The 15,770-nt window shown below is 37.1% G+C and overlaps 1 protein-coding gene across 1 annotated transcript; it reads left to right on the top strand.

Annotated features, from left to right (window-relative positions):
* Nucleotides 1-8,173: 8,173 nt before the first annotated feature.
* Nucleotides 8,174-15,256, top strand: tvp23b (trans-golgi network vesicle protein 23 homolog B (S. cerevisiae)). Its single transcript, XM_014180303.2, has 7 exons — nt 8,174-8,268; nt 8,756-8,835; nt 8,987-9,131; nt 10,246-10,335; nt 14,151-14,276; nt 14,505-14,633; nt 14,832-15,256. The coding sequence occupies exons 1-7, from the start codon at nt 8,257-8,259 to the stop codon at nt 14,856-14,858; spliced, it is 609 nt and encodes a 202-aa protein (XP_014035778.1). The 5' UTR covers nt 8,174-8,256; the 3' UTR covers nt 14,859-15,256.
* The last annotated feature ends 514 nt before the right edge of the window (nt 15,257-15,770 follow it).

Raw genomic sequence — 15,770 nt, 5'->3', positions numbered from 1 at the left:
TATACCACTATTACATACCACCAACTAACATCTATATACCACTATTACACTAACATCTATATACCACTATTACATACCACCAACTAACATCTATATACCACTATTACACTAACATCTATATACCACTATTACATACCACCAACTAACCCTCCATCTATATACCACTATTACACACCACCCACTAACATCTATATACAACTACTACATACCACCATCTATATACCACTATTACATACCACCAGCTAACATCTATATACCACTATTACACTAACATCTATATACCATTATTACACACCACCATCTATATATCACTATTACATACCACCAACTAACATCTATATACCACTATTACATACCACCATCTATATATCACTATTACATACCACCAACTAACATCTATATATCACTATTACATACCAGCAACTAACCCTCCATCTATATACCACTAATACATACCACCAACTAACATCTATATACTCCTATTACACTAACATCTATATACCACTAATACACACCACCAACTAACATCTATATACCCCTATTACACTAACATCTATATACCACTATTACACTAACATCTATATACCACTATTACACACCACCAACTAACCCTCCATCTATATACCACTATTACATACCACCAACTAACCCTCCATCTATATACCACTATTACATACCACCAACTAACATCCATATACCACTATTACACACCACCAACTAACATCTATATACCACTATTACACACCACCAACTAACATCTATATACAAGTATTACACACCACCAACTAACATCTATATACCACTATTACACACCACCAACTAACATCTATATACCACTATTACATACCACCAACTAACATCTATATACAACTACTACATACCACCAACTAACATCTATATACCACTATTACACACCACCAACTAACCCTCCATCTATATACCACTATTACATACCACCAACTAACATCTATATACAACTACTACATACCACCAACTAACATCTATATACCACTATTACACACCACCAACTAACCCTCCATCTATATACCACAATTATACACCACCAACTAACATTCATATACCACTATTACACACCACCAACTAACCCTCCATCTATATACCACTATTACACACCACCAACTAACATCTATATACCACTATTACACACCATCAACTAACCCTCCATCTATATACCACTATTACACACCACCAACTAACATCTATATACAACTATTACACACCACCAACTAACATCTATATACCACTATTACATACCACCAACTAACATCTATATACCACTATTACACACCACCAACTAACATCTATATACCACTATTACACACCATCAACTAACCCTCCATCTATATACCACTATTACACACCACCAACTAACATCTATATACAACTATTACACACCACCAACTAACATCTATATACCACTATTACACACCACCAACTAACATCTATATACAACTACTACATACCACCAACTAACATCTATATACCACTATTACACACCACCAACTAACATCTATATACAACTATTACACACCACCAACTAACCCTCCATCTATATACCACTATTACATACCACCAACTAACATCTATATACAACTACTACATACCACCAACTAACATCTATATACCACTAATACACACCACCAACTAACATCTATATACCCCTATTACACTAACATCTATATACCACTATTACACTAACATCTATATACCACTATTACACACCACCAACTAACCCTCCATCTATATACCACTATTACATACCACCAACTAACCCTCCATCTATATACCACTATTACATACCACCAACTAACATCCATAAACCACTATTACACACCACCAACTAACATCTATATACCACTATTACACACCACCAACTAACATCTATATACAAGTATTACACACCACCAACTAACATCTATATACCACTATTACATACCACCAACTAACATCTATATACAACTACTACATACCACCAACTAACATCAATATACCACTATTACACACCACCAACTAACCCTCCATCTATATACCACTATTACATACCACCAACTAACATCCATATACCACTATTACATACCACCAACTAACATCTATATACCACTATTACATACCACCAACTAACATCTATATACCACTATTACATACCACCAACTAACATCTATATACAACTATTACACACCACCAACTAACATCTATATACCACTATTACATACCACCAACTAACATCTATATACCACTATTAAACACCACCAACTAACATCTATATACCACTACTACATACCACCAACTAACATCTATATACCACTATTACATACCACCAACTAACATCTATATACCACTATTACATACCACCAACTAACCCTCCATCTATATACCACTATTACATACCACCAACTAACATCTATATACAACTATTACACACCACCATCTAACAGATATATACAACTATTACATACCATCAACTAACCCTCCATCTATATACCACTATTACATACCACCAACTAACATCTATATACAACTACTACATACCACCAACTAACATCTATATACCACTAATACACACCACCAACTAACATCTATATACCCCTATTACACTAACATCTATATACCACTATTACACTAACATCTATATACCACTATTACACACCACCAACTAACCCTCCATCTATATACCACTATTACATACCACCAACTAACCCTCCATCTATATACCACTATTAAATACCACCAACTAACATCCATATACCACTATTACACACCACCAACTAACATCTATATACCACTATTACACACCACCAACTAACATCTATATACAAGTATTACACACCACCAACTAACATCTATATACCACTATTACACACCACCAACTAACATCTATATACCACTATTACATACCACCAACTAACATCTATATACAACTACTACATACCACCAACTAACATCTATATACCACTATTACACACCACCAACTAACCCTCCATCTATATACCACTATTACATACCACCAACTAACATCCATATACCACTATTACACACCACCATCTAACAGATATATACAACTATTACATACCACCAACTAACCCTCCATCTATATACCACTATTACACACCACCAACTAACATCCATATACCACTATTACACACCACCAACTAACCCTCCATCTATATACCACTATTACATACCACCAACTAACCCTCCATCTATATACCACTATTACACACCACCAACTAACATTCATATACCACTATTACACACCACCAACTAACCCTCCATCTATATACCACTATTACACACCACCAACTAACATCTATATACCACTATTACACACCATCAACTAACCCTCCATCTATATACCACTATTACACACCACCAACTAACATCTATATACAACTATTACACACCACCAACTAACATCTATATACCACTATTACATACCACCAACTAACATCTATATACAACTACTACATACCACCAACTAACATCTATATACCACTATTACACACCACCAACTAACATCTATATACAACTATTACACACCACCAACTAACCCTCCATCTATATACCACTATTACACACCACCAACTAACATCCATATACCACTATTACACACCACCAACTAACCCTCCATCTATATACCACTATTACACACCACCAACTAACATCTATATACCACTATTACACACCATCAACTAACCCTCCATCTATATACCACTATTACACACCACCAACTAACATCTATATACAACTATTACACACCACCAACTAACATCTATATACCACTATTACATACCACCAACTAACATCTATATACAACTACTACATACCACCAACTAACATCTATATACCACTATTACACACCACCAACTAACATCTATATACAACTATTACACACCACCAACTAACCCTCCATCTATATACCACTATTACACACCACCAACTAACATCTATATACCACTATTACACACCACCAACTAACATCTATATACCACTATTACATACCACCAACTAACCCCATCTATATACCACTATTACATAACACCAACTAACATCTATATACCACTATTACACACCACCAACTAACATCTATATACCACTATTACACACCACCAACTAACATCTATATACCACTATTACATACCACCAACTAACATCTATATACCACTATTACATACCACCAACTAACTCCATCTATATACCACTATTACACACCACACATCTATATACCACTATTACACACCACTAACTAACCATCTATATACCACTATTACACACCACCAACTAACATCTATATACCACTATTACATACCACCAACTAACCCTCCATCTATATACCACTATTACATACCACCAACTAACATCTATATACAACCACTACATACCACCATCTATATACCACTATTACACACCACTAACTAACATCTATATACAACTATTACACACCACCAACTAACCCTCCATCTATATACCACTATTACACACCACCAACTAACATCTATATACCACTATTACACACCACCAACTAACATCTATATACCACTATTACACACCACCAACTAACCCTCCATCTATATACCACTATTACATACCACCAACTAACCCTCCATCTATATACCACTATTACATACCACCAACTAACATCCATATACCACTATTACACACCACCAACTAACATCTATATACCACTATTACACACCACCAACTAACATCTATATACAAGTATTACACACCACCAACTAACATCTATATACCACTATTACATACCACCAACTAACATCTATATACCACTATTACATACCACCAACTAACATCAATATACCACTATTACATACCACCAACTAACATCTATATACAACTACTACATACCACCAACTAACATCTATATACCACTATTACACACCACCAACTAACCCTCCATCTATATACCACTATTACATACCACCAACTAACATCCATATACCACTATTACACACCACCATCTAACAGATATATACAACTATTACATACCACCAACTAACCCTCCATCTATATACCACTATTACACACCACCAACTAACATCCATATACCACTATTACACACCACCAACTAACCCTCCATCTATATACCACTATTACATACCACCAACTAACCCTCCATCTATATACCACTATTACATACCACCAACTAACATCTATATACCACTATTACACACCACCATCTATATACCACTATTACACACCACTAACTAACCCTCCATCTATATACCACTATTACACACCACCAACTAACATCTATATACCACTATTACATACCACCAACTAACCCTCCATCTATATACCACTATTACATACCACCAACTAACATCTATATACAACCACTACATACCACCATCTATATACCACTATTACACACCACTAACTAACATCTATATACAACTATTACACACCACCAACTAACCCTCCATCTATATACCACTATTACACACCACCAACTAACATCTATATACCACTATTACACACCACCAACTAACATCTATATACCACTATTACACACCACCAACTAACCCTCCATCTATATACCACTATTACATACCACCAACTAACCCTCCATCTATATACCACTATTACACACCACCAACTAACATCCATATACCACTATTACACACCACCAACTAACATCTATATACCACTATTACACACCACCAACTAACATCTATATACAAGTATTACACACCACCAACTAACATCTATATACCACTATTACACACCACCAACTAACATCTATATACCACTATTACACACCACCAACTAACATCTATATACCACTATTACATACCACCAACTAACATCTATATACAACTACTACATACCACCAACTAACATCTATATACCACTATTACACACCACCAACTAACCCTCCATCTATATACCACTATTACATACCACCAACTAACATCCATATACCACTATTACACACCACCATCTAACAGATATATACAACTATTACATACCACCAACTAACCCTCCATCTATATACCACTATTACACACCACCAACTAACATCCATATACCACTATTACACACCACCAACTAACCCTCCATCTATATACCACTATTACATACCACCAACTAACCTCCATCTATATACCACTATTACACACCACCAACTAACATTCATATACCACTATTACACACCACCAACTAACCCTCCATCTATATACCACTATTACACACCACCAACTAACATCTATATACCACTATTACACACCATCAACTAACCCTCCATCTATATACCACTATTACACACCACCAACTAACATCTATATACAACTATTACACACCACCAACTAACATCTATATACCACTATTACATACCACCAACTAACATCTATATACAACTACTACATACCACCAACTAACATCTATATACCACTATTACACACCACCAACTAACATCTATATACAACTATTACACACCACCAACTAACCCTCCATCTATATACCACTATTACACACCACCAACTAACATCCATATACCACTATTACACACCACCAACTAACCCTCCATCTATATACCACTATTACACACCACCAACTAACATCTATATACCACTATTACACACCATCAACTAACCCTCCATCTATATACCACTATTACACACCACCAACTAACATCTATATACAACTATTACACACCACCAACTAACATCTATATACCACTATTACATACCACCAACTAACATCTATATACAACTACTACATACCACCAACTAACATCTATATACCACTATTACACACCACCAACTAACATCTATATACAACTATTACACACCACCAACTAACCCTCCATCTATATACCACTATTACACACCACCAACTAACATCTATATACCACTATTACACACCACCAACTAACATCTATATACCACTATTACATACCACCAACTAACATCTATATACCACTATTACATAACACCAACTAACATCTATATACCACTATTACACACCACCAACTAACATCTATATACCACTATTACACACCAACAACTAACATCTATATACCACTATTACATACCACCAACTAACATCTATATACCACTATTACATACCACCAACTAACATCTATATACCACTATTACACACCACCATCTATATACCACTATTACACACCACCAACTAACCCTCCATCTATATACCACTATTACACACCACCAACTAACATCTATATACCACTATTACATACCACCAACTAACCCTCCATCTATATACCACTATTACATACCACCAACTAACATCTATATACAACCACTACATACCACCATCTATATACCACTATTACACACCACTAACTAACATCTATATACAACTATTACACACCACCAACTAACCCTCCATCTATATACCACTATTACACACCACCAACTAACATCTATATACCACTATTACACACCACCAACTAACATCTATATACCACTATTACACACCACCATCTAACATCTATATACCACTATTACATACCACCAACTAACCCTCCATCTATATACCACTATTACACACCACCAACTAACATCTATATACCACTATTACACACCACCATCTATATACCACTATTACACACCACTAACTAACCCTCCATCTATATACCACTATTACACACCACCAACTAACATCTATATACCACTATTACATACCACCAACTAACCCTCCATCTATATACCACTATTACATACCACCAACTAACATCTATATACAACCACTACATACCACCATCTATATACCACTATTACACACCACTAACTAACCCTCCATCTATATACCACTATTACACACCACCAACTAACCCTCCATCTATATACCACTATTACACACCACCAACTAACCCTCCATCTATATACCACTACTACATACCATATGTATTATTGAATGTGCAGTATAGAGTAGAATACCTATAACTTTTTTTTCTTCGTTTTTTTCTTCTTAAACCTGTGTGTTTGCTTATGTTCTTTGCTAAATATGCATTTTGAATGTATAATTCCACTCACGTATATGTTTGTACAAGTTGCTTGACCGATAAACGATTATTCACTCGGAGCTCTTTTTATTTTTTGTCTTGAACGCACTGAAGTCGGAAGTTAGAGATTTCCGAGTTCCCAGTTGTCTTGAACGTGGAAATAATCTTCATTGACTCTTGATTGTCAGTGTCATACACTTTGACCTAGTGCGTAACCCGGAAGTGTAGTCCCGTCTGCAGTTTTCACAATGATGAGACTGGTAAGTCGTCAATTGTCGCTTTCTTTCATCAAATCATTTAATGATTTGAATGAAGTTTGGTTATTTGGTATGGTAAACATGTTACTAAGAAATCACATCGTAATATTTCATCGTCCTGGGACGTATGGAGAAAAATATACCTCTCGTTCAGAGAAGCTAGCTTGCATGCTAACATTATCGGTTAGCTAGGATTTGTTTACATGTTAGGCCGATGTAACAAACTGGTGATTTTATGACAATAGCCACCTAACAAATCACGAACACTAACAAATCAGTATCTAGCTAGTGAGGTTAGTGAAGTTGATAGCTAAGTGCCCATCACACACTGGACATGTAACAATCCAGGTATTGGCTGTCTAGCTAGCTAAAGGTAGCTTCTTTTTTTTAACGGGATCACAGTTTTAGCATGCAATTGGATGAACTATGCAGATTATAGCATTTTCACATCACATGTATGGAGTGATTGTTTTCTTTCATATGTTTCTAGGATGACAACGATGATGACGTCTCCCTGTTTGATGCAGAGGAGGATACAGGCAAAGGAAAGTCAAAGAAGAATAAAATCAAGTAAGTCGGTTCAGCGTTGCACTCAGTGGCTCAGCCGCAAGACGGTATAATGCAATGGCGCTCAGCCCTGAATAGAAGCGACACATCAATTCAACCTACTGTATTGGCTGAGAAACGCATGAGAAGTTCATGCTCTTGCCATGTTTTCCAGGCATCCAGTGGCCTCCTTCTTCCACCTATTCTTCAGAATGAGTGCCATCCTGGTGTACCTGCTCTGTGAGCTCCTCAGCAGTAGCTTCATTGCCTGCATGGTCACCATCATCCTCTTCCTGTCAGCTGACTTCTGGACCGTTAAGGTAGACTAAACAGTAGTAGAACAGTTAAGAATAATAATATAATACTAATAGATCAGTAACAGCAAAATAATATAAATAGAACAGCAATAGAATAGCAATAGAACAGCAATAGAATATGAATAGAACAGCAATAGAATATTGATGGAACATCAATAGAATATGAATAGAACAGCAATACAATATCCAATAGAATATCGATGGAACATCAATAGAATATGAATAGAACAGCAATAGAATATCCAATAGAATATCGATGGAACAGTAATAGAACATTGAATAGAATATCGATGGAACAGCAATAGAATATCAATAGAATATCGATGGAACAGCAATAGAACATCCAATAGAATATCGATGGAACAGCAATAGAACATCCAATAGAATATCGATGGAACAGCAATAGAACATCCAATAGAATATTGATGGAACAGCAATAGAATATCAATAGAATATGAATAGAACAGCAATAGAATATCGATGGAACATCAATAGAATATGAATAGAACAGCAATAGAATATCCAATAGAATATCGATGGAACAGTAATAGAACATTGAATAGAATATCGATGGAACAGCAATAGAATATCAATAGAATATCGATGGAACAGCAATAGAACATCCAATAGAATATCGATGGAACAGCAATAGAACATCCAATAGAATATCGATGGAACAGCAATAGAACATCCAATAGAATATCGATGGAACAGCAATAGAATATCAATAGAATATGAATAGAAGATCAATAGAATATCGATGGAACAGCAATAGAACATCCAGTAGAATATCGATGGAACAGCAATAGAATATCAATAGAACATCCAATAGAATATCGATGGAACAGCAATAGAACATCCAATAGAATATCGATGGAACAGCAATAGAACATCAATAGAATATGAATAGAACATCAATAGAACAGCAATAGAACATCGATGGAACAGCAGTAGAATAGCAATAGAATATCAATAGAACAGCAATAGAATATCGATGGAACATCAATAGAACAGCAATAGAATATCAATAGAACAAGTGTAAATATTGTCAAACCTCTTTTCTTTTGCTTTAAGTATGTAGCCTAATTATGTATTAACACCAAATACTATATTTCAGAATATCACAGGCCGGTTGATGGTGGGCCTGAGATGGTGGAACCAGGTGGATGGCGATGGAAAAAGCCACTGGGTGTTTGAGTCCAGAAAGGTAGATCACACACATCCCAGTCCTTCTGGACAGGCAGTAACTAACTACCCAACGAACTACTACCCTCTACTGAAATACCTTCGTCTTTAGGGTCAAACCTAGTTCCATAGAACCTGTATCGACTCTGGATTTTTATGGGTAAATCCATTTCATTTCAATCACTTTTTTTGACAGCATCCCTTTTGATTTAAACAACATTTTCCATACATGTTTGACCCATGGTAGAAGTGGTTAGAAAATGAGTGACTTTTTGGACCTGAATACCAAAACATTCAGGAGATAAAAGGTGCTCAGTTGACCCATTTTACATACCCCAACATACCATGATACATTCATGTCTTCATCAATGGAAAAGATACATGGTTGAGTTTGATATCATGTAAACGCTTACAAACATTTTTATCAAACTATATTTTATTATTTCTTGAAAAAAACGTTTTTTAATAAAAAATTATTTCATTTTTAAACCTTTAACATCAATGATATAAAAATGTGTGAACCCAATATTTTTTTCATATTCACATATGTTGTAATTTAGACCTTATTTCACATAATCTGAGGTTTTTGTGTGGTGCCTGCCATCTGTTGAGAAACAATATGCTCTTGAATACAGGGTGGGTGTCATTTCAATCAAAGATATAGAAATTGTAGAATGGACCTATCCCTTCAGACAACTGCAATTTAGCTGGTACACCATTGAAATTGGGTAGAACTGTTAACTTCTAATTACTACCACAAAGATCACCGCCAGTCAACCCCTTGTCGACTGTGAACTTAAATGGTCATGTCTATTCTATTATCTGTATTTCTATGATTTCAATAGGTTTCCTATGGAGTATTGAGAGTATAATATAAAACAACAGATATTCCCACTGAAGTCAACATTCTCTGATGTGTGGACCTCCAACCATCTTTATGGTACCACTTGAAAGTTGACATTTTCAATTTTATTCCCGTATATGTACATTTATCAGCCAAAACATGACACCACACTGCATTCAATAGCATGCTGTGTGCCCGCCATCGGTTGAGACAACACAAAAACCTCAGATCAGGGATGGGGAACTTTCATTGGGGTGGGGGCCTCACTAGAGTCTGCAGAGGCATACCCATACCCACACATGCTCTTGAATCTCCCCCTTGACAGTGGAGAGAAAGGGGAGAAGAAAAAAAACGTTCAGAGTTAATTTCCTGCAATTCTACACATTTTGACATGGGCCGTAGAGAAAATGCGGCAGTTTTAAAACAAGTCTGCTGCAATTTTACACATTTTGCCATAGGGTGGATAGAATACTTTGCAATTTTATAACAAATTTCATGCCATTTAAAATGTAGTGTGGAAATAAATGTTTGCAGTTTTTTAGTATATCTTAATGAGTGTGACTAACAAAATCAATGGGGGCCCCCTGGTTGGCAATTCGACTACTACAAGTTTAGACAGTTGGCTAGACAAATTTACCAATCTCAAAAATGTCAGCTGACAAGGTCTAATTGAGTGACTGTCAGTGACTGACATAACAAGAGAGAAACTGCTGATGAACAACCAAAAATGTAAATTGCATCTCGTGTATTCTACTATTCTAACTCTCAACAGTAAGTTGAGACCCCGATTGAGTTCCAAAAACAAATGTTTTATCTGCGGGCCTAAAAAAGCGGGGCCGTGCCAGTTGCCACATCCCTGCCTTCGATTATGTATAATATGGTCTAAGATACATCATATTCGAATATGTATCATACAAATGTATCCTGAAATGATTAAATAGTTTGACAACCCTGTTTGTATGTTTACATGATATCAAACTCAACCATGTATCTTTTCCAGTGATGAAGACATGGATTTATCATGGTATGTTGGGGTATGTAAAATGGGTCAACTGAGCACCTTTTATCTCCTGAATGTTTTGGCATTCAGGTCCAAAAAGTCACTTTCTGACCACTTCTATAACGGGCAAATACGTATGGAAGGTTTTGTTCAAATCAAAAGGGGTGCCTTTCAAAAGTGATTGAATTCAAATTGATTTACTCCATAACAAAGCCTATTAGTTGGTAATATCTGACTCCACCTACTGCATACAGTCTTAGGGTTTACAGTCGTGGCCAAAAGTTTTGAGAATGACACACATATTAATTTTCACAAAGTCTGCTGCCTCAGTGTCTTTAGATATTTTTGTCAGATGTTACTATGGAATACTGAAGTATAATTACAAGCATTTCATAAGTGTCAAAGGCTTTTATTGACAATTACATGACGTTGATGCAAAGAGCCAATATTTTGACCCTTCTTTTTCAAGACCTCTGCAATCTGCCCTGGCATGCCGTCAATTAACTTCTGGGCCACATCCTGACTGATGGCAGCCCATTCTTGCATGTTCAATGCTTGGAGTTTGTCAGAATTTGTGGGTTTTTGTTTGTCCACCCGCCTCTTGAGGATTGACCACAAGTTCTCAATGGGATTAAGGTCTGGGGAGTTTCCTGGCCATGGACCCAAAATATTGATGTTTTTTTCCCCGAGCCACTTAGTTATCACCTTTGCCTTATGGCAAGGTGCTCCATCATGCTGGAAAAGGCATTGTTCGTCACCAAACTGTTCCTGGATGGTTGGGAGAAGTTGCTCTCGGAGGATGTGTTGGTACCATTCTTTATTCATGGCTGTGTTCTTAGGCGAAATTGTGAGTGAGCCCACTCCCTTGGCTGAGAAGCAACCCCACACATGAATGGTCTCAGGATGCTTTACTGTTGGCATGACACAGGACTGATGGCAGCGCTCACCTTGTCTTCTCCGGACAAGCTTTTTTACGAATGCTCCAATCCCTGTACCTTTTGCAGAATATCAGTCTGTCCCTGATGTTTTTCCTGGAGAGAAGTGGCTTCTTTGCTGCCCTTTTTGACACCAGGCCATCCTCCAGAAGTCTTCGCCTCACTGTGCGTGCAGATGCACTCACACCTGTCTCCTGCCATTCCTGAGCAAGCTCTGTACTGGTGGTGCCCCAATCCCACAGCTGAATCAACTTTAGGAGACGGTCCTGGCGCTTGCTGGACATTCTTGGGCGCCCTGAAGCCTTCTTCACAACAATTGAACCGCTCTCCTTGAAGTTCTTGATGATCCGATAAATGGTTGATTTAGGTGCAATCTTACTGGCAGCAATATCCTTGCCTGTGAAGCCCTCTTTGTGCAAAGCAATGATGACGGCACGTGTTTCCTTGCAGGTAACCATGGTTGAGGAAGGAAGAACAATGATTCCAAGCACCACCCTCCTTTTGAAGTGATCTCCAGCCTTGTCCTCGTCAATACTCACACCTGTGTTAACGAGAGAATCACTGACATGATGTCAGCTGGTCCTTTTGTGGCAGGGCTGAAATGCAGTGGAAATGTGTTTTGGGGATTCAGTTCATTTGCATGGCAAAGAGGGTCTTTGCAATTCATCTGATCACTCTTCATAACATTCTGGAGTATATGCAAATTGCCATCATACAAACTGAGGCTGCAGACTTAGTGAAAATGTATATTTGTGTCATTCTCAAAACTTTTGGCCACAACTGTACATTCTTTTAGATGCACTTTTTATTTTAGTCTATTTGGTAAATATTTTCTTCTTCTTGAACTGCACTGTTGGTTAAGGGCTTGTAAGTAAGCATTTCACGGTAAAGTCTACACTTGTTGTATTCAGCGCATGTGAGAAATAAAGTTTGATTTGATTCTAAGCATTATAACCCTCAATTATAGAATTGACCCAAAATGTTATATTGCCAAATACTAACTTGGTCAACAAGCTAGTAGGTTATTCTCACATCTGTGAAATGCCTATCTTCCTCAGGGGAATTCAAAGCAGCTGGTGTCAGACTCCGAGTCGAGGATCTTCTGGCTGGGTCTAGTCGTGTGTCCTGTCATCTGGGTCTTCTTTGTCTTCAGCACCCTCTTCTCCTTTAAGATTAAGTGGCTGGTTAGTTTCAATATAAATACTGTATTTACCACTTAGCAGACACTTGTACCCAAAGTGGCTTACAGTACATTGAGTGCATGATTTATTTTTTTGTCTACGGGATCACTGCGGGAATTGTACCCCACGAGCTTGGTATCGCCAGCGCCATACTCTCTCATAATGAGGTTGATTAGTGTGAAAAGTGGTGTGTAAGTCCCTGTTGTCAACATCTCCCTCTCCTCCACCCAGGCCGTGGTGATCATGGGCGTGGTGCTACAGGGGGCTAACCTGTATGGCTATGTTCGATGTAAAGTGGGCAGTAGGACGAACTTGAAGAACATGGCTACTAACTATTTCGGACGGCAGTTTCTTAAACAGGTAACTTTTTTTAATGCCTCGTCTCAGAATTTCATTTCATTTCAGAAGCTTTGAAAGCGCCCTGACACACTTCAGGAGAAGGGTGGAGAATCGGGATGCAACGTAGATAGGCCTTCCGGAAATGGACAATAATTGTTTGCGTTTATTGGATCAGGATGTTATATCTGTTGTTTTTGTTTTGTGTGTTTTCTCTGACAGGCAATGACTAAACAAGAGGAATCATAAAGAAGGACGACTACTCTTAAGATTTGAAGATATGTTTGCATTATTCTGAATGCCGTTGTATATCTGGAGTTTTACTAGCAACTAATACTTAATAGAAATCTTTTGGGACATTGCTTACCTTTGACGAGTTTTCCCATTTTGATACCATTTCAAGAGAGAAATAGCATAATTTGTAGATAAGTACGTTTTTCCACTGTAGCTATACTGACTCAAAGCAAATCCCTTATCTGTTTTGTTGTTTTGCATATTATCCCTAGACTTTATACAATACAATGAAATGTTGTTTCTGACTTGTATTATACAAACATGTTGCCTGTATAATATTGATGGTTGTAAATATAGAACATCAAGGTCATGTGTTCATGTTTTTGTGCAAATACATTTATAACATTTCAAAATGACGTGTGTTTTTGAGTTATTTTGGATGTACTGCGTGAGGTGCATTCTACACTACTAAACTTTTTGGAATCTGACATCTTTAAATTTACTTAGATGTTTGGTGTCAAAGAGTAAGGCCCCCAAGTGGCGCAGCGGTCTAAGGCATTGCATCTCAGTGCTAGAAGCTTCACTACAGACCCTGGTTCAATCCCGGGCTGTATCACAACTGGATGTAATTGGGAGTCCCATAGGGCGGTGCAGAATTGGCCAAGCGTCGTCCGGGTTAGGGGAGGGGTAGGCCGTTGTAAAATAAAAATGTGTTCTTAATAACTAACTTGCCAAGTTAAATAAAGGTTAAATAAATAAAGTTCACACAGAAACATAAATCCCCTCTAATTTGTACTTTTACTTATGGGAACTTTATGGGAAGGTATTAGATAAAATGATGTGTTGTAGTTAAATCAGTACTTTGTAAGTAACTCATGAGCCTGCTTAACATCAGTCATGCATGTTGGTCATAAGTTTGGTCCATTG

This window comes from Salmo salar, chromosome ssa28, assembly GCF_905237065.1.
Source record: "Salmo salar chromosome ssa28, Ssal_v3.1, whole genome shotgun sequence".
Classification (NCBI taxonomy): domain Eukaryota; kingdom Metazoa; phylum Chordata; class Actinopteri; order Salmoniformes; family Salmonidae; genus Salmo; species Salmo salar.
Note: the sequence above shows the minus strand (reverse complement) of the source record. Positions and strands in the feature narration are given on the sequence as shown.